This window comes from Varroa destructor, unplaced genomic scaffold (assembly GCF_002443255.2).
Source record: "Varroa destructor unplaced genomic scaffold, Vdes_3.0 BEIS01000005.1, whole genome shotgun sequence".
NCBI lineage: Eukaryota > Metazoa > Arthropoda > Arachnida > Mesostigmata > Varroidae > Varroa > Varroa destructor.
Genome location: NW_019211458.1, coordinates 16,418,010 through 16,438,621, shown reverse-complemented (window position 1 = coordinate 16,438,621; position 20,612 = coordinate 16,418,010). Strand labels below are relative to the sequence as shown.

The following is a 20,612-nucleotide window of genomic DNA, read 5'->3' as shown; positions in this document are numbered from 1 at the left end:
GCTGCTTCTTGCTGCAGCTCCTGCAGCATCGGCTTTCGCCTCGCTTCGAGCGGTGTGTCCTTTAAGGTGAGAAGCACAAGGCTTGAAGCTAGCGACGCATATTGGCAGCAATTTCAACGCACGAGGATCCAGCTATATTTCCTATTGTCGCACCCAGACGGCGCTGTGCCGTTGGGCGGGGCCTTGGAAGAGGCGGGTTCTTGTTCCGAGCTAGCTTGCACGCACGATCAGTTGTAATCTAACCGTCAGCTGGATGCCGTCACCTGCGATCGTAATCGTTAACAAGTGCCAAAAGCAATATCGACCTCGAAAACAACAGTTTCGCGGGATCGAAAGAGGTCGCCAACGTCTGCAGTGTTGACGACAACATGACAGTATACAGTGAAAGATCGCTCAACGACGATCTCGGCAACAAAATCAACGTCGTGATATTTATGGGTGATAAGCTGTGAGTCCTTTTTGTTATTTGGTATGTTCTGCGATCGAGCTGTCTATTTGTCCAACAGAAAGTAAGAATAAAGCAAGCGATACAGGAAAGTGAGCAAACGACAAGCGACGACAAAAGTGTTCGTGTTTATATAGGTGTTTGTGTGTGCGCGAAAGGAGATGTCACATATAAATAATATTGTTGATGATGTTAATTTGAGGGATGTTTACGGCAAGAAGCGACGCTAGTAATGCATACATGTCACTGCACCTGAAGCTGTCGTCGTGATTGTCTTAGTTGAGGGTCATTTATTGGCTATGCTCATCTTTACTAAAGCGAATACCAGTGAGTGATAGCAGTGAGACTCAAGAAGGATTAGTTGGGCGAGGGAAATCAAGTTGCTCGTCAAGATTAATCCTGCGACGTCTTACCAGAGAAGTTCATTCATGCGAAGACGGAAAAGTTCGCCTAGCTGCTGACTGGTACGTCTACGGCGAAATTAAGTTGGACGCAGGACGGGGAGAAGAATCGCAAAAGCGTATGTTAATGTCTGCTTATCCGAAGGGAAGGGGCATAACCAGATAGGACATCTTAGGCTCGTACGAATCGAAAGCTATTAGATAAATAACGTGCGGTGCCCCGTAACCACTGCCAATAGACGAAACATGATCAAACGTGGGCCAATAATGGTCGCGTCGTGGATCCCACCGTCGATTCTAGTGTGGGCGGTATTACTGCAGCACACAGCCACTGCCTTCGCTTCGACTGGTAAGCTTCAGTCGATCCCAACAAAAGTCGAATAGAAACAATAAGACGATTACAGTGACATATGTAGCCATTTAATAATTGCACCTGGACGAAATCAGGGGAACCAGCTCAAAACGAAGGGAGCAATTAATAGCCTAGAGAATAATCAAGCTTTTTTATGTTTAATCAACTCTGGGTTCACCTGTACTTCGAAATACAGGTGTTCCTATCCTGTCCTGTGGTCCTAATATACTTCATAAATCGAGAGTGACTCAGAGACGGTCATAGATAGCAGTTGAAAATAAACGCTTTTATAGCAAACTTAGTTGTTTGTAAACTTTCAAAGTGCCACGCTCGGTGTGTAGTATTACTAGCTCTAAGTACACGGAACCTTAAACTTTGCTCGCTGTCAGAATAACATCGGAAGGGTATTCTAAAATAAGGAGTTGCCAGTGATTCATTGTATTCCACAAATTTGTAGTCAGCGATTCTAGGCCTATCGTCGCTTTGCTATAATCTAACAATACGCAAAGATGTTCAGACAACATTAAACGAAATGTTCTTTCATAAAACCATAAACATGTATTACACACCATAAGCTAAATAAATAGCGCTATTGATTTTAACAGTGTCCGTAAATAAATGGACCTAAATCATTATACTAAATATGATTGTGTTTCGCTGTAGCCGACGCATAGGATTGTCTGGCTAACTGTTTTCCCAGGTGCTGCAGATGACACCTTTCGTGGGGCTGATAGTCCTGCTCGCGACATGATAGATCCTTTTGTTCCCTTGCCACCGTCGCCAGCGTACTCGCCCCAGCGCAGCGGGAAATCGTTACCGGTCACAGCTAATAAAAAGAAAGTTCTTTATCAGCAGCATAACAAAGGAACGAAGTTGGGTCATAAAGAAGCTTGCAAATATGTGACAGTCCTTGTCTACCATATCAACAGGCTTTAAAAAGTAGACGAGTCAAAGGAAATGTATCTAGGTCATTCCGGTTCCGCAATTACTAAAGGGATAGTATAATTATACTGCGATTAGAATATACTAGATGAAAAACTGAATAAATAATATTCCAGCTTTTGAACATTGAGTGGGAGAAAAGCTAGGAGAACTTTTACGACGGATCCCAGTCTCGTTTTTAAACTTGTAAGCGTTTGTTCTATTTTTGAGCGATGTGTAATTGACTTCGTGACTATATGCGATAGCATACGTCAAGAAAACCTTCGGGCAATACATGGGCCCATCCCAGAGCACTCTCGCCTTACGTACTTGGAAGCGATCTTTTGCTAAATCGTGTTTTTCTCTCACGATTATGCACCACAGAACGAAAACGCGGGCTTTTCTCGTTAGAAATAGAATAGCGCTCTCCTTCAGCCATCTAGCGGTTGAGCACGATGAGCAGACAACAGGGGACACTAGCTCCAAGCATAAGCCTGATAGACAACAACAGGTCGGTCCCGCAAAGTTCAGCGAACAGTTTCCTAGTAGTTACTTTTCTTTTGCGGTACAGTGATGCCAAGGGAAAGCGAATTGCTTTTTGTGGTGATTATTTCGTCAGCACGAAGGCATCGCTTGTTCTCACTACAACTCGCAAGAGAAATAATTCTCGCATCTACCCGTACTGCCCCCCCCCCCCCCATCTTCTCTTCCGCCTCGGGGCGGCAGGAAAGGCGCTAGAGGAAATAAATGCTGCCAACGTTCTGCCTTTTTGACAATCAATTGAGCCTTTTGACCAAGGAGCTGCTTAGGCACCGCGCCAGCTTGATGGTGCATGTGTGTGTGGTCAGTCTGTCTACCTGTTCTCCGCTTTTTTTTAATTGACTTTACCACTTTTCGATCACTCATTTGTCCTTCGTTTTCTCGTGTGTGCACCTGCTGCCGATACCCCAAGACATCCCTGAATACTTAGGGCTACCCCATCACCGAATTGCCAAATAGAGAAGGAGAGCTTTATTACTTTTTTCTTATTTTGGTCTACCACTTTCAATTGTTTTATCTCTTCGTCCTTCCTGTACCACATCTTATTTTTTTCTGCTGTTTCCTGCGCCCACCGCTTATCCCTAATTCTGCGCATACTCAGCGGCTAGCCGCCGTCTCTGCGCAAGCGTACCTTTTTCTTGCAGAAGCTGGACCACTGCATTCTGATATCTCTTTTCTTCTCCTCTCTTTGGTTCTCACCGGCTTTCTCTAGCGTTTATGGCGATTCACCAGCCACAGACAAATTATTCTATCTCGTCTCGAAGCTACGGAGGCGTCTGCTGTCAAGAAGCCACAGGCACACGCACATACAGACAGACAACACGTGGTAAGACAGCGAAAGCAGGGCCAGGAAGAAGAGATTCGAACACATATATATATATATATATAGCAAAGATTGAGATCCCTTCGAGAGGCGATGGGATGTAGCGCGGAAGAGAATATCTCCCGAGAAGGGGCACTATGTTGAAGACTGGCTGTTGTTTAGGGCCAATGAAGAATAGAGCGAGCAAACCGTCGGAAGACGAGTGGACAAAATGGAAGGAATGCGATGTGTAGATGATGCCTGCAAAAAACTTGGGTAAGAGCAAACGTGCTTGTCAATCAATGCCTCCACCTATTTACAGTTGCTGGCTAACTGATGCGGCCCGATTCTCTCTAGTCGTCTTTGCGGTCTACCCTGCTCAGGTCGTATGCCTTTAAGGTCTCAAATCAAATGGTGATGTCCTTTTACCCATAGTCTAGCTCGCTTTTCCTTCGACGACACTCCTCGCTTCGCTAACTCCGGATGGAACGAATGTTGGTCAGAACTCTTTTTCTCGAGACACGTTCAACGACGATGACGATCTTCATGTCTCAGGTGACCGTTGTTTTGCTGTTACAGATTAGGACTAGTGATACTCTTGAAGGAGGACTACACAACAGACCCAAGTAAAAGAGACAGTCGCAAATTTCGAACACAGAAGCGAACGCCTTTACTACAGTCCCGTTTCCCACTGCACCTTTCTTTTTCGCTCCGTTTGCTCATTCCTAGAAAGTTGGATAGAAAATTCGTATTGCGGGAACCTACGTCCCCGCTCATACCAACGTACTGCTTCAACAACCACCTGATTTGCTTCTATATTGCAGCGCTGGTCAGTACGCCTCAATAGAGTTAAGCATGAGTCACAGCCAAGTACCGTGGCGTAATGCGGCCAGATAGCAGCATTTTGCAGCGTCAGCCTCGTCTTTTTCTTGCCCTCTACGTGTCGTGTATCGAAACAGATGCGGATTGAATTAAACCAGTCGTGCGGGAATCGCACTGAAAGGTATCTTATAGTAATTGAAGTGGTGCCCGAAAAAAGGAAGGACGCATGTTTTTTAAATCGTTGTCATAGCTTCGTGTATTTTTTGGAAGGCAAATTAGTATCTGGGGATTATTGTTACATCATTTGTCTAAGGCCTATAGTGTATGTATACAGGATAGGTTACATAGAGACGATGGTTTAATCTAGTCGATTCTAGAACAGCGAGCACTTCTTGTGTCCACAGGGAATTTACACATGACGGAAACGTATGGTACACGTATGTGGATTTCCATGTATGCAATCGAATGGCAGACAAATGAACGGCTGGCTACAAACGTGCACTAGACGCACAGTTTGTAGAATCTTTATTCAACGTTTCCCTATATAAGTGTGTCACGTAAAGTTGGTGCAAAATTTAGCGTTGCAGGACATATACGTAAAATACACGCCTACTTCTGTCTACAGAAATTTCATTGCAGGTATAGCGCGTGGAACAGCTTGCCTGTACACCGCATTATGTTTTGGCGCCCGTATGGGAAGTGAACCAACAATGCATAGATCTTTGCTCTGAATAGTGCAATGAGTGGCGAGCATGCAAAAGTTTAAATACTACCACCCGTTATCCCTTTCCTTCCCTCTATATACACATATATATCCACTGCCTGCCCCCATAACACTGACGTAGTTACTCTAGTTACGCTAGCCTAGATACGACAGATTGTTTAGTAATGCTTCTTATTGATGAGTTTCTATTCTCCAGATACGTAGATTAACGTACGGGAGGTCGTATATATTTTACGTTATAGAAACCCTTTTATTGGTTGAGTCAATTGATGGCTAATGAAGTCGTTTACACTGCCAGGCCTTTTTTTGTTTGACTTTGACATGGGCAACGAGTTTTACTCAAGGGTATTGGCTAGAAGGAAATCTGACTAAGAGCGTATCTTCACAAAAGAACCTGACATTTCTATGCATTTTAATATCTGAGTAGATTCTTTTTCTTCCGAAATACAGCTCCCGCATTTTGACTCTTCTACGTCTCAGCAAACATTTGCGTTTGATACAACGCGAGATTGTCCCTTCGACAAGCATTTTGCTTCTCTCTTGCTTCCACTTTATGGAGCCGTGCGAGTGCGCAATCGTCCTTTCATTGAAGTGAGGTTCATAGTACTTTTACAGCTGTCGGTTCAAGGGGCAACACCCGGCAAGATGGCCTCACGGCCGTACGGCGGCATATAAGCAGGTAGCAGGTGAAATCCCCCAGTGGCGAATAGATCTCTCAGACGTTCATATGTACGAAGATATACGAGACAGAAACCCGGATAGTATATTATAATATCAGTACGGGACAGTTCTGATACACGCGTCCTTTGTGAATGGCGAACGTACACAACATGATTTCCCCGAAAACATTAACAGGTTGAGGGGGGGGGATGCGTTCAAAGAAAAGGCTTGCACGTGGATAGCCATAGTATGTTTCCTTCGTTGTTTTGCTCCAACTTCCCGACGCCTTGTCACCAAGGAGATAAGTGTATGTATATATGCCAGTAGCATGAGTCGGCAGCGCGTTTGATTATAGTGGGTACTATTATCTGAGTTTGTTAGAACCTTTAGTGATTCTTCGCACCAGCAAATCCGTTTTTCAACTGAGGAAAGGTTGAAAAGCTTTAGAGCCTTTAGCTCATGGAATGTTTTCAATGTACCTCCATGAATATATGACGCGTCTTCGGAAGACCAAGTGTCTGTGCAAGACGTACTGTGCAATAAAGGTAACGCATTCAGCTACATCTATCGTAGTATTAAGTAGCTATTTTTGCAGTAACACTGAAGTTTGTATGCAGCTGGTTTGGCAACTTTCGTATTAAAAAGCATAGATAAACTTATACATTAAATAAAAATACAAAACAAATACACTACAATCATAACAAAATTATTTTTGTAAATTGTGAAAAAAATTATTTTAACTGAATTTCGCAAATTTTCTTTCTACCTATATAGTTTTCATATGGTCCATGGCTTGTCGTAGGCGTACATATTCTTTAAGCTGAACAGGTGTAACAGCGTAATCAAAATAGGAAATCCTTTTTTCTCATGGGGACGTCGAACAGCTTCGAATCGACTAGAGGCAGCCTGTTCAAACGACTTGCCCCAAACCATACGGTATACAATTATCTACAAATCTACTCAATTATATGGCCACTTCTTGCCTAACTATTGTCGGCTCATTTGTTGCAGTATGTAACTGTTCAGCTGCCACTAGATCTTTGGGGAGATTGACATTTTGGCGCTGAGTAGCTTGCAAAGAAGATTCGATTAGAATAAGCGATGAAGAGGCCGGACACGTGAATTTCTAGCAACCGCTAGGAACCGAGCGACAGGTACACGGCTTCGATAATTGGGGCACGAGCACGTGGCAGACCAATGGAATAACTGACCTGAGCACGTAGTGCAACGAGTCCTATCTAAGACCATTGTAAGCATTGTTCCGGCACAAATTCAAGAGATATTAGAGGATTTGTAGATTTTTGATATTGTTAAAGTAACTACAGGGTAAAATGAGCGCGGATAAGCAAAAACGCTAATACCTAGTAAAAAGATCTTTTAGTCCATTGATGGGTACCAGTTGACAGAAGATTAGCTCGTGAATACAAGTAGTTCACTGTGTTATGGTTTAGGATGTGAGGGGTTTAAGAATGTATCTGTTAAGAGCCTTCTTTAGTTTTAATAGAGAAATATAAACGTACGCATTTGTATGCAGCCTGAGATAGGCAGACCAGTTCCGCTATACCTAGTTTATAATTGACTCAGTCTAAAATGACATTATGTTATGGAAATGGATCAGCATACTCAAATAACTTAAGCGGCGGTACTTTTAGAATTAATGTTTTCGTATCCCTGAAGTATAACGAAATTTTATCTCTACTAAATAATATTATAATGTTTAGTGCGCTGCATTGACAGATTCTAGGACTACGATATAAATAACATTGGCAAGAAGGACAAGGACGTACCGGAAAGGCCAGTGAGGTATCATCAGACAAACAGTTGTGTTGGCATGATTTGTGATCGGAATCAGTGCCTAAGAAGTGCAAAGCTCGAAACACCTTTTTTGTATAACTTGTGGCGGCAATTTTGAAAATTCCTGCTGACCATAGTTAGACTATAGTAATTAGCACGACTAAATATAGCCTCTTGTCTGCAGACACGTCAGTTCGTTACGATACGGTAAATAGCCATTCATCGCGTATGCAGAAAACAATCGTAGCTACCTTGTTGCTCTTCGTAGCTAATACGAAGAATGGTACAACATTTCGCTTAGCAATTTGGTACTGCCGCGGCTCTTTCTGCGACCAGAGCTCTCTGTTATTCTATAGCGGTTTAATTTTCAAAGCTGTACTTAAAGCACAGCTCTTTTTATCTGAAGGTAGAGGAATTGGAACTGGAATATGAAGGAATATCTACTTTATACTAGCTTATCCCTATATGGAACAAGCGGTTACAGTCACTGTTTGGTCTGAACGGCCCATCCAGAGTGCCTTTCCTGCATCTACAGCGTCACCCCTCCCGATAAATAAGTTTTGCACCAAATGCATCCCGTGCAACTTAGCTAGCCCGTCCGTCACCCCCACAGGCCCAAATGGTTATTACAAATCCAGCCTATTCGCTAGTTGTTACTACGCCGTCTCGTTTACTTGCTGTTACTAATTATCTGTTGGAGTTAGGACTATTTATTAATTGTTTAGCTGGCGTTAGTTCGCACGCACATGGACGACACATAAAGTTCCTGTGGTTTGGGAATACGGTCATATTCATTGCTATCCAACTAATCTGGTCGACTTGAATGCGACTCCATTGAAAACTGTCCAGCACGGACAAAATCGACACCACCGTTTTCTTAAATAGTAACATTAATGTAAAGTACCGAAGTGTAGCCGGACAACAGATACAGGACACACAGGCCTTATGCATAGTCTGCGGCTGGTAATGGATAATCGCCTGGGCGAACCTTGGTCAGCGCACTATCCACATGGTCTGGGACAGCGAGATCTGAAGACGGTAGTTTTTGAACGGGTACGGTATGAATTGTATAGGAGACAAAAATCTGGTTGGCAATTAAGTGTTCAGCAACCATCATATAACGTCGTTGATTGAAAATATGACACAGCGCTCGACCAGACACAAGCTGCTCGATTGTGGCTTGAATGTGTTTTCAATATGAGCTAATATGGGGCCGTTGGGCGGACGTATACGTTTCAAGCGTCGCGAGAGTGTGAGCGAGAAGGGTCGAGGTTGTATCCTCATTGATCATTTTTGACGTGGAGTGCCAACGACCATCATTAACTGTCGTCCGAAGCTGAACATAACCTTAGAATAAAAATTATTGTAGATGTTTTTTTGTCAGTGAGTTCGAAACCGTTTGGTGCACGTTAGAACTTTTTATACGAAGCGATTAGTGATTACCCGAGATAAACCCATATATAAAACATGGGCCTGAGCGTATCATGTGTTCAAATGTTTTATCATTATTGACGGCTATGCTTATTCAATATAACAACAATTCGCCGAGATCATAGCTTCAATTTGGAACATAAGTCACTCATTATTTATTTTCAAAATATTGTTTTTTAATTTGCAAACCAGCTAGTACCCGTAAGTCAGGTGATATTTTTAAATATAAATTTACAGAATAAGCTACATCCAAAAATACTAAAGTTTGGGAAAATAGCAAACCAAAAGCCTAAAAAATGCAAAATCTCAAAGCGGCCGAAAAACCTAGAACGTGTAAAAAACCGCAAGAGTCTCAGCGAGACTAATTGTTACCTCTTATGTGGATGACCACATAACGATTGAAATTTTCCTCCCTAAAATGACCGTTAATTTCATAATGAAAATGCAAGTACCTCAAAAATGGCCTTTGGAAGCCATCTTGAATAATTTTTCAAATCTAAAACCTATTGAAAATCTTCTATTTTGTGTCATGAAAGCCTTGTTTAGATTTTTCAGAAACCATGTAAAAACGTAAACCGTCAATGTCGAGTAGAAAAACAAAAAAAAAAAATCGATTTGTTTTTTCCAGCACGAAGGCGCAAAAACGACGCGTTGGCCTTCAGTATGCTGAGTTTGTTATTTGATCTTAGAAAAATTCTGTGTTTCCTGATATCAAAATCGACAAATCGATGCGTGCCCGTAATGATAAACGGTCCCGCAAACGTTATCCTGACTTACGCGCTTTATCCCGTCTATATGAGTTTTTTTTCAAATTTTTAATAAATCTCTTAGGTTATTAACCCGCATCGTGAAGAACTATACCTATTCGGCTTTCCGTATTGCATGAGACGTAACTAAAATATAAATATTGACGACTAAAAACCTTCTATGCCATTCTACTTTATCAGCTGAAATATAGTTGATCACAACGTTATCGCATTGGACCCCAGTAGCAAAATTTAAGATGAATGTTTAGGCGAGATAGCGAAACAATTGTAATTACAGTTAAATAATGATCACTAACATCATTGTAAGTTCCCGCCTCCAAATGGACACCGACCATCGAACTACGAGGGCATAGCGTCGTCGTGGAGTCCCTGTGCAACGTAGACAGTTATTCAGTAATACCCTTACAGCTGTCCAGCGGCCATCAGGAAGAAGAACCGAAAGCTGACGTTGTAAATTATGAATTATAACCGCAAACTAAGCGCCGCAGCGCCAACCGCGACGAATACTTAGAAAAAAGTAAACTAGAAAAAGCAGAAACCATCCACACGTCGCACAAACCCTGGTAAATCCAATTTTACTGCTACTAGAACTAGTGATGCAGTAACTTGCTGCTTCGGCTAGATCATGGCAATTGGTCTGTATGGCAGTAGGCAACAAGCTGACCATTGCGGATACAACCGCATAGCAGCTAGAATTGGGTACGGGATGACAAAGAGCGACGTACGAACTAAATGAAGGATACGGACGAAAACAGTAAAGTAAACTTGTCTAGTAGATTTGCTGGCAGCTGAGTCATACTTCGATTCATCTGCTCTCATGGGGGGCTTTTCATTGAATGTAGAATGTATCTCAAGAGGGGTTGGAGGGGTTCTGGGTTATCGGCAAAAAAGGGCCTATAGAGTATACTCACCCATACGGTGTTGTCTTTTCGATCTGATTCACGTATGTGTATACGATACAATATGTGTATACTAGAAAAGTTACGATCATGTTTTTAAAGCCATGTGACTGTACTTTTCAATCATACAAAGAAGAACGTCTACAACGATCGGTTTCGGGCATTGTGACGACGTCCCCGGAACTTGGTGTGTTGCACAGGTCCGGAAAGCTTTACGCAATACACTGTACTTTCAGTTCAGGAACGTGTCCTCACTAGAGAAGGATAACAGCATCGTCGTTCCGCGAAGCGGCCGCGCGGACCCGCTCATTGCTCCGAAACACAATAGCCGATAGAAGCGCTCTTCCTTCTTTTAAAAGATATGGCGTGGCCGCTAATTCCTACATCTATGGGAAGGAAGCGCGCTCTTCCCTTTAGTCTGATAGCCTATAATCAAATAAGGTGAATATAGGCACAAAATATGGTTCAGATGGTTGTGAGTTTTTTGTTGTAACGCTAGTTATACTTACGCAAATGAAACGTGGAGCAAATGACGTGAAAACGTGAAAACGGAGCAAATGAGCTCCGGCAGAGGACTGCCCTTACAACAGATTATGGGCTTGTATTTTTAATGAGCAAAGATACAACCGAAATATTAGCTATCGTACACAAAAAAACGAAACTGACTTTCCGATATTTCTCCTCAATTTTTGAAGATGCAGAGAATATTGATGGCTCTGCTTCTCTTCGTTTTGAGGCACTGATGCGATAAGGCTTGCATTTATAAATCCAGCTGATCAGAATCGCGTGTGTCATGCCGCCAGTTAGGCACTGGACAGCCTGCTGAGCAATGGCTTGGTAACAGGCCAGTGGGCCTCGAAAGGGAATTTTTCTTAACAGAGATCACGTCCATAGTAATTTACGCGCCAGGGCTCACGAGCTTCGACGGCGAACCTTAGACAAACTGTACCATTAAGAATGTATACTCCAGACTTTGCTTTCCTTCAAAGCCTCTCTTTTTTCCTTGGCTCTTATACCTTTGTTGGTTTTTTGAACGATCGGCCCCGTAGGGGGGCATAGCACAGTCGGCGGCCCCCAACAAACAGGACAGAGAGAATTGCTCCTGTTTTAAATTATCATATTATTAACTGAGGGTCGACCAGAAGACAAGGCGAGCAAAAATAACAGTGAGCTAATCATCACAAAAGAAAAACGTTAGAGGGAAAAGTTTAACTGTTCCTTGATTTGGAACCTGGCTGTGTCTGCACCATCAGAGTCAGTTTGAAACCGTACTTAGACCTGCATTAAAGTTAAATTACGGCTAGTAATCTTCTACCAATTGTGATTGAAGCATTATTCATTCTTAACCCGTAGGTTTATTAGGTAGATTTCAAAGAACATGTAAATGTTCTTTATGTGATATGGATTTACATAAAACGAACAGACGTAAAATGAATTGGGCAACAAGTACCAACGACTTACAAGCCATTTTTATCTGTGTGGGCCATATCTGGCTCGGATTATGTTGTCCTTCTGAAATAATTGGCACAATAATCTATGCATGAGTCGTCCGTTAACAGTTATTCGATGTATCTGTATGCGTTCTCCCGCAGCTAGGCCTCATTATATTTAGAGGCCGGGCTTCCATATGCCAGTTAACTCGCATTATTGTGACGCATATTAACTAGAAAGGAGCTTCAAAGGTCCAGCTTGTCACAGGTGACCATCCGATATGCACGACTTTCAGCATGTCTCTACATCTGCACAGGTATCCCTAAGCAATAAGGTAAAAAAAACAATACACGTTATTATGATACAGTAAGGTTCTATTAAATCAGTTTCAATAGTATGCATATTGGCTTTCCTGTTTTTTTCAGTTTATCTTACATAGAATCAGCAGGTAGGTACACGTCTCGTCGCAAAACATGAGGCCATATTTTTACGCCATTATTTAATGCGACATCTCAAAGAACTACTATTACCATCAGTCAGCGGTAACGTGACGTAGCAGTGTAAGCTTGAATGGTATCTCTATGCAGGCTATGACTGTGTGACCAATTGGCTAGATAACTGTGTGACATCTGATGTACCTGTCTCTGTAGGTCTTTCTCGGACTCCCCCTGACCCCTCTTCCTACAGATAACCTAGCAATCTAGAGAACGTGTCTCACCGTAGCTTCGCAGTAGAGCTGCGCATTTCCCATCTGGACACGATGCGTGTGTTGCGAGGTTTACAATGGCCTGTCTATATTCCTGTTCCAAGGTTAGTCTAATGCTTATTCGTACGAGTCTACTGACAGCGTTTTGGCTGGTTATACAAGCAACGAAAATAGCGAAGCCAGAGAGTTATTCAGTAGGCTTAGTGGTTTTAGTTACTGTTGTAGCGCAATTGCGAGGGAGAGCTAGGACAAAACACCATCGACAGCTGTGGCGTCCCTCCTGCTTCAAGGGTCAATCTGGTAGGACAGCAATGTGACCCCGAACGCGTTCGAGTCGGACGCTTGATCGCGAGCGTAATTAGTCGAATGTGGTGATGTTATCGCCAAATATATTAGCACACGGAAATATACGATCGCATGGTTTCGTGCTGAAACACGCCGGCTTTCTACCTGTCACTGCATCGAAGGCGTGGTGGACTATCTCGTTTGCAATAAACTACGATCGCTAATTATAACTAACGACGGTACCAACGATAGTGACACACTGAAGCGGACTCACAGAAATAGAAAGGGGGAACCATTAAATGGTTAGATTAAGCAAGCTCATCAAGTTCCTGTCATTAATGAAACAGTAGAAAGTGACGAAGGTATTCGACGCGAATTGAAAACGGCTGGGAACAGCGGTACTTAATAGTCTGGGCTGGGCAGGTCAAGAAAAAGAGTTTTTTGATAATTTCTTTCTGTGTTTCTATTCACGTTTCGTTCTCGACGATCATTGTGGACATGGATAAGTATATGCATTCTAGAAGCGAACCGCGACTTACCCGTACATCGTATATGGAAAATCTTTGCCGTTCGAGGCTAAACGTCTAACGGCTAGTGCCTACCAAGGAACGGCATGAGCGGGCTGGGGCACTTTAAAACAGGTCTGTTTATACTGCCAAATTTAATATCGATGTAAGGCATTCACCTTTATGAAGTAGTTCTGGTTTCAATCGAAAAATTTACATGTATTCATTGAGAATTCATAATAAAAAGGTACGAAATGTAGATCAGGTTCGCTGACTACAGTCGTTTGTGGGAGCCGGCTCTTCATTAGTCGGTATCTCACACCAAACTTCAGCTAAACTAGCCTCTTACGGATAACTTTATCTATTTTGACAGAAAAATACCCGTAGAGTTGCGATAGACGAAGTGCTTCTGTTGGCATTTATCTGTAAAGTAACAACATAGAACTGCAGGGACAATTCTCACCTAAAGATTAGGCCAGTAGGAGTAACTGGCGCGTAACAGTCTCTGTCACGAGCAATAGGCACACGAAAACTCGCCCAACTCCGAAAAAATTTTCTAGTTGTTTTTTACTATGTTGCTGTCCAGACTTCAGATTTTCTACAAACAAAAATTATGATAACAATGGGTAGCGCGATTCAAAATGTTACTCCATTCACCTTCGAAGTAATTAATACAATGCGTAGTTTCTTCAGATGGGTTGTTACACGAAGTTTTTGAAGTAAGTAATCAGAACTGGGTGGGTGAAGTGCTTGGCATCGCAATGGATTTTATGCGAATCGATAAATATAAGAATATATATTGAGGCAGGGATGAAATTTCTAGTAAAGTTGAACTTAAGCTGTGACAACTGTGAACGCGGCTCAATTGCATTTACTGCGACTAGACTGTTAATACAAACACGATACTTTAGGGAGTTCTCTACGAGGACGTGACCTTTTGCAAACATCGTTAGGCCTGCAATAAGCTTGAACGACGCTCAGTTTAAACATGTGCCTTCCAAGCTGGGTTGCGGTCGCGCACGACTTCCTCACTGGTTGAAAGAACCATTTGTTACATTAAACCTTACGTGCGGCACGCCGCCACTGCGGCTAGCGCCGTGACAACCAGACGTCAGAGATGCTCAACAAAGGCCTGTTTCTTTCGTCTCAACTTGCCCCGTTCCCCTAAGCTTCGTGCGCTGTCTGGTGTGTTAATGAGTGGTTGCGTATTTGATCATAAATAAATTACAAGCTCTTAATAATAAATCTACAACTTAATGAACGTGTGAATACAGTTTAAACAGATAGGCACAGATATACACGTACAAGTGTGGACGGCACCGTCAAGTCCTGAAACAAAGCACTTATCAACAAACTAAAGCTCACCGTCTGTACTCAAATTTTATCTTATGTAAATTTTTGTATCCTGGTGTCCTCGACTAATTCTTCATAATAAATAGCGAGCGACTCCGCAACGGTTACGGTAATTAGTGATGAAATTTTGCAGACTTTCGGATACGAATCACATTCGCACTTAATAAGTGATCGAGGCGCATTTTCTAGTATCTGCGGAACGAACGCTTTAAGAAGAACTGAAGATATGAAGAGGTTGGCTTCGATTTGATGTCTTCCTGTTTCGACTTTAGACTCGATTTTGATTTTGACTCAATTGCAATGAGTAGCGGTCTAGGTATTTTTAATAAGCAGCAATAAGTCTTGTACACAAAATTGCACTACGAAGCTCCGAACGGCTTTATAAGGCTGGGAGCAAAATAAGTATTGAACAATTACGTGTTTAACGAAAATAATAGCATCAGATACGCCAGCCTTCTTCGATTTACCCTTGTCCATCGATGAGTCAACGATTGGTGGTCATAGAACCTAATTTTATGAAAAGCAGGAGGTGGAAAAAATAAATCTGCTGATAAAAATCGAAAATTATCAAAGTACTATATATATAACGATAGGCCATAGGCAGAAAAGGAAAAACAGTCAAGCTGGGTATCAGACACTGCGTTGAATAAATCGTGTTGCGTCCAGTACTGTCACGACGCTAACCGTGTAATTGTCGCTTTAAGGCGCTTTACATTTAGGCCAAGCGTAGGCACTTTAATCCTAAGATAAAAAAAAATCGAACAATCAAAAAAGCCATAATCCCTTCTTTCTCTCAAACGCTCGTATTAAGCACTCTGCCCCAAAAGAACGCTACCAAGTCCCATAAGAGAAGAGATATGTGGGACTATAGAAAAAGTTTTTCAATGATGAACGTTCACAATCATTATCTAGATAGAGACAAGATCACATCTGCATATGCACACACCAACAAAACCTCCGAACATTCAGCGCAATCGTGGCATTGAGATAGCACGAGTAACATGCGCTTTTCACACCACATAGTTTAATCTAACACTCCCTACCCCTCTTGTCTTGTCGGCCTTATGCTACGATATCGTAGTACAATAGTTCCATGTACGGAGTTGCGACAATGAGGTACGATAACCCCCGCGCGAGATTATCTCTGACTAATAATTAGCGCTAGAGCCTGCCAGCGGCATTGAATTAGTTAGTAAATGAATTAATCTTCGATCCCCTAAATATTTAGCTATGTTTTATATATAATTCATAAAATCTGGCTAAAAATCGTACGTTGTTATTTCTGTATGGTGTTTTGTACAATTATTGATGTCATCGTCCTTCTAGTTGACTAGGCTGTGTAGTACATTAGTGTGGCACAGGTAATACCACAAATGGTCATAATTTAGATTGGTCTATAATTGTACGGATGGCTTCGTCCTATGTATATGCAGTCGGAAAACGCAGACCGATGCAAATGACCTTTGTATGGTCCTTCTATTGAAACACGATCTTTTGCCGTTAAGGCAAACGAGCGACGGCATCAGAGGAGGGGGCGCACTAGATAGCTTATCTTATTATACTAAGTTGCAGGCTACGTGCTCGTCGAGGAGGCGTAGTGGTCGCGCCCCTTATCCGAATTTGTTCCGCAAATGCTCGTTCCACTTAACCATTTACTACGCGTACTAGGTAGCATACAGCGGCGGCTTGTCGATAATGGTCATTAAGCTTGTACTTAACCGATGTCAGCTGCGATTGCAACTTCAGTTTAATATCCTCTATAGTATTGAAGTTTTACACAGTTTTACCTCATCGCATAAACAGACACGAGGCGCTTGAGATGAGGATTGGCCATTTGCAGGATTCACTGGACACAAGCGGTAAGTTCCTCTTAATCTCCAATTAGAGATCTGCAAGTCTACTTGAAGTGCAGGTTCAATCAATTCAATTGTTATTAGAACTTCATTTTTTATTGATACTACGTATTAATTACTGCATAATATAAAGTAAAATACATCTTCATTCGAGCGATTTCGATTTCGAGGTATCCTACGATATCGTAATCTGTGATATGATATAACTCTTAGTGTCACTATTACTATGTATCAATTTAGTACTATTCGAAAAATTCGATGCAAAACATATAGAAGACTACATGCAAACATTTGTTTAAATGCCTATATATATATATATATTCAAATTATTGGGATTTAAGAAATATTAGGATATACCGCTGCTCGTTGTTATCGTTCAAGTCACCCGAAGGCCTCTGCTTCTTTTAGCCTCTGTCGACTCCTTCAGTTATGTAGCCACTAAATTCGCCATTTTCTTCGCTTACCTCTATGTAGGAATACAATAAAGTGTGGGTACTTAAGGTCGGATATTCGCACAGGTTATCCTTTCGAGTGAGCGATCGTCGACCTCGTTCGTTTCGGTAACATCCTCCGCAAGCGAGTCCACGCACATCCCTAGCAAAGGAACTACGAGGTCATCTAAGTAGGGTGCCCCAGCATCACAGCGGTGGACCGCGTCGACAGTTTCGAGGAGTCGAGACATGATTATATTCTATCCTAGACGCGCACACTGTTTACTTAGGAGTAGTGCATAAGGATTCCTTTGTTTTGTGCCCTCTGTTCCGATATTCCTGTCGGTGGGGCAGCGTGACAGAGAGTGCCCGTTAACACGGGGGCATTGTTGGATACTTTAACAGGAGGTGAAAAGGTGGGTTGGGCCGTGCTGGGCCGCAACGGCCCACCTTGATTACTTCTCAATGATGACAGCTACAATGATAGCGATGGCTCTTGTCGGCCTGTTGGTAGGCGCGTCCGTATGGACGCACGGCGACCCTGCCGGCCTTTATCCCTGCTAATACTGGTATTGACAGTTCTTTAACAGCGTTTATTTGTTCTTTAGTTCGTGAGTGTAAAGGGGAGAAACGTAATTTTCATTAGTAGAAATGTGGGGTGACGTGTGGGCTTGGCTGGGTGCTGCTAATCGTGGTTAATCACGAGAGATCTCCTGTACCCACGGTCAAGGTGATCGGAGCAGGAGTAATCAGATCTAGCGATGGCTGCGGCAAAAGGGCAGCTATAGCTACCTAAGCGAACCGGAGCACACTGTCCATTACTCGATCGGGTGCTAGCCCATCCCTTGAACCATAATGAGGGCAACGGATGGGTCTAAAATAGGATGACGCTATAGATGAATGGGGGTGGTGAAATGACCATGATGACATATGCACGAACGGTCAAAACACTGGAGACATCTGTTAGAGTTGGGCTATCTCAAATGAATAGCTGTTCACAGTGCAGTCTATGGGCTTGAGGGGCTTTTACCATTACTGTTATTAAAAAGTTAGAAATTTAAATAAGCAAAAAATCTATTTGGGAAGAAGAAGTTGGACAAGACTAACCATGAAGGTGAACACCGAGGTCAGTAGCGCTCCTGTCATTCGCTTTTGCTGTACCCTCAATGTTTCATAATTTTAGAAGTCAATTCAAGCGTCGCGCCATAATTTACACACAAAACGTACAAGATGATAACAAGAGTCACAATTTGCACGAATCTCACACACAATCACGTGCGAACTAACTCATTCGTAACATAACAAGGTACTAAAAATGCATAACTTGATTAAATAATAATGCAAACCATGTGTGTGTTTGAGGCTCTTACTGCCCAAGCGTTCATTTGGCGCAGGATATTGATTCTCTATGTATGCCGCACAATACGGCTACACTGATAAATTTGAGTAGAGCTATTTTCGTCGTAGTTACTGAAACTCTATAACTTCGTTATGTGTCGTGGCCGTGTAGATATCGACGAGGCGTATAACATTGGTCTCAAGGACGCGAAGTCAACAGTTGCAGTGTGGGCTTCAAAAGCTTAGACGTTTATAAGGATCTTCAGCTGATGAAAAGCACGGGCTTGAAATGCAGCTTTACTGCGTGTTTGATGACGTTTGATTGCTTTACGTTTTAGTATAGAGGCTTACATGGAGACTTTTGTGCTCCACAAAAAGTAACAACTGCCCGGACTGCAGGTCGACTAGCACATAAGGCAGGTTAAGTATGAGTTATGTTTAAACAAGGGCTATACTACTATTTCGCTGCATTGGTAAAAGTAAGTGGTCTGACTTAGGCATTAGTAGAAACGTTCGTCCCGATGGAAAATGTTTGTAGCTGAAGCAGTAATTTATAGCTTTGTGTATTAATTGGAAAGACTATTTGCAATAAGACGCTATAGCAAATAATGATAAAAGGAATTTATAAAAAAAAACTGTTCTCCTTTGTAATAATGACTGCTGTGTAGCGGATGCATGTTCGTGCGCCCTGCTATGCACTTTGTGTGGTTATTTATGCAAATGTTGCTAACAGTAAAGACCCCAGCATTCGCTATCGGACTTAGAGTTGATCTTCTACCGCGCCGCTATCAGAAGCCTTCAGCACCCCAGGTCGATTGTTTACTTACCCCACCTATCATTGACCAATCAGGCTAATCAAGCCGTGTTCATTCTTCCGGGGCCATTCCTGAACATAGTGTTCCGACAGCCAGTTGCCAGGAATAACTAGAGTCCGTGAGTTCCTCATAGCCACCAATGAACGTGCGAATACCGAGAAATTTCCGTTTTGATGTACATCAGCGCTCGTCGACTATAGGACAGGCAACTAAATTCTCGATTACTTAACTAGAGTTAGTTTGCATCTGTTATTGCAAAATGGTCCGCCTTAATTTTTACTCCACCTTCTGTGTACTTGGATCGCTATGTAAACATTTAATAGTAATTATTACAGAACAAATGAAAAATGTACTAGCCGTACTCTCCATTTATCGGCGGCATCCATCCAGTCGGCGAGCCATCACGGGACATACTCAAATCTTTTATATGACATAAGGGGTCACGGAGGGAGAAAGTTTCTCCACGATGGTCCATAACCGTGTGACGTTCGTTCACCGTTTGTAGTTCCTACAGCCATTCTCGCAAGTGACCCAGAAAGATGTCTTTCGATTTGCTACTATCTCACAACTCTGGAATGAAAACCACTGAAGCTCATTGATAATTTCTGAATTGCTATCGCGATTCCTATCTTCACTTACTTCGTCTACTTTCGGCTAGTTAAAAGGTCCCGCAACAAAATATTGGATAAAGGGACATTTTTTTATGAGGATTATTGTTTATAGTACATTGCAAGTACTAAGGGATCGATAAAAATTTCAGCCGTTTCAGCGGACAATTCGTACCAACATGCACTTCTACGATAAAAAACGATAAAGAAGATCTAATCTATACATCGAAGCATACTTATGATATAACGGTATCTGTGTGAACAGTGTCAACGGAAATTATCTTAGCCATTCAACATGAGAAACTCGTAATTTGGATTGATGCCGCGTTTTTAGTTCGCAGTATTATAATTGCCCATCTTACTGAGTTCAATACTAGCTAAAAGACGCATTACCTGAAGTAAGCGCTGGACGCAACTAAAATCAATTCGTCTGCTAGCGGGTAAGATATACAAATTTGATTTTATGTTTCAATTCTGCCTGATATTTCTAGCTTTGCTATTACGATTACTCGTGTTTATTTCACTCAAATATTAAGGGGGCGCTGTTAGAGTTCGTAAACAAAAAATATGAAAGAAACTGTTTTATCCCTTCCCCAGGAAGCCGTCATACAGTAATTTTTAAAATTCAAAATTTTTCAAATACCTAATTTGCCTTTTTCTTTCTAAACCAGATCGTAGAAATAACAGCAACAGCAACAATATGACTTCGCGACCTTCGAATTGTGATC

At 42.2% G+C, this 20,612-nt stretch overlaps 1 protein-coding gene across 6 annotated transcripts in view; it reads left to right on the top strand.

Moving 5' to 3' along the window:
- The window catches only part of LOC111251205 (irregular chiasm C-roughest protein-like), a 55,981-nt gene continuing 35,369 nt past the window's right edge, over positions 1-20,612 (top strand). Inside the window, exon 1 of one of the 6 annotated variants that reach the window (XM_086991866.1) lies at positions 1-1,195. In XM_086991866.1, the coding sequence (XP_086847992.1) occupies positions 1,093-1,195 (103 nt within the window). In that variant the 5' untranslated portion in view covers positions 1-1,092. Of the gene's footprint in view, positions 1,196-16,575; positions 16,699-20,612 lie in introns of those variants that run through there. The other 5 variants (XM_086991864.1, XM_086991865.1, XM_086991861.1 and 2 more) reach the window with 5 other exon arrangements.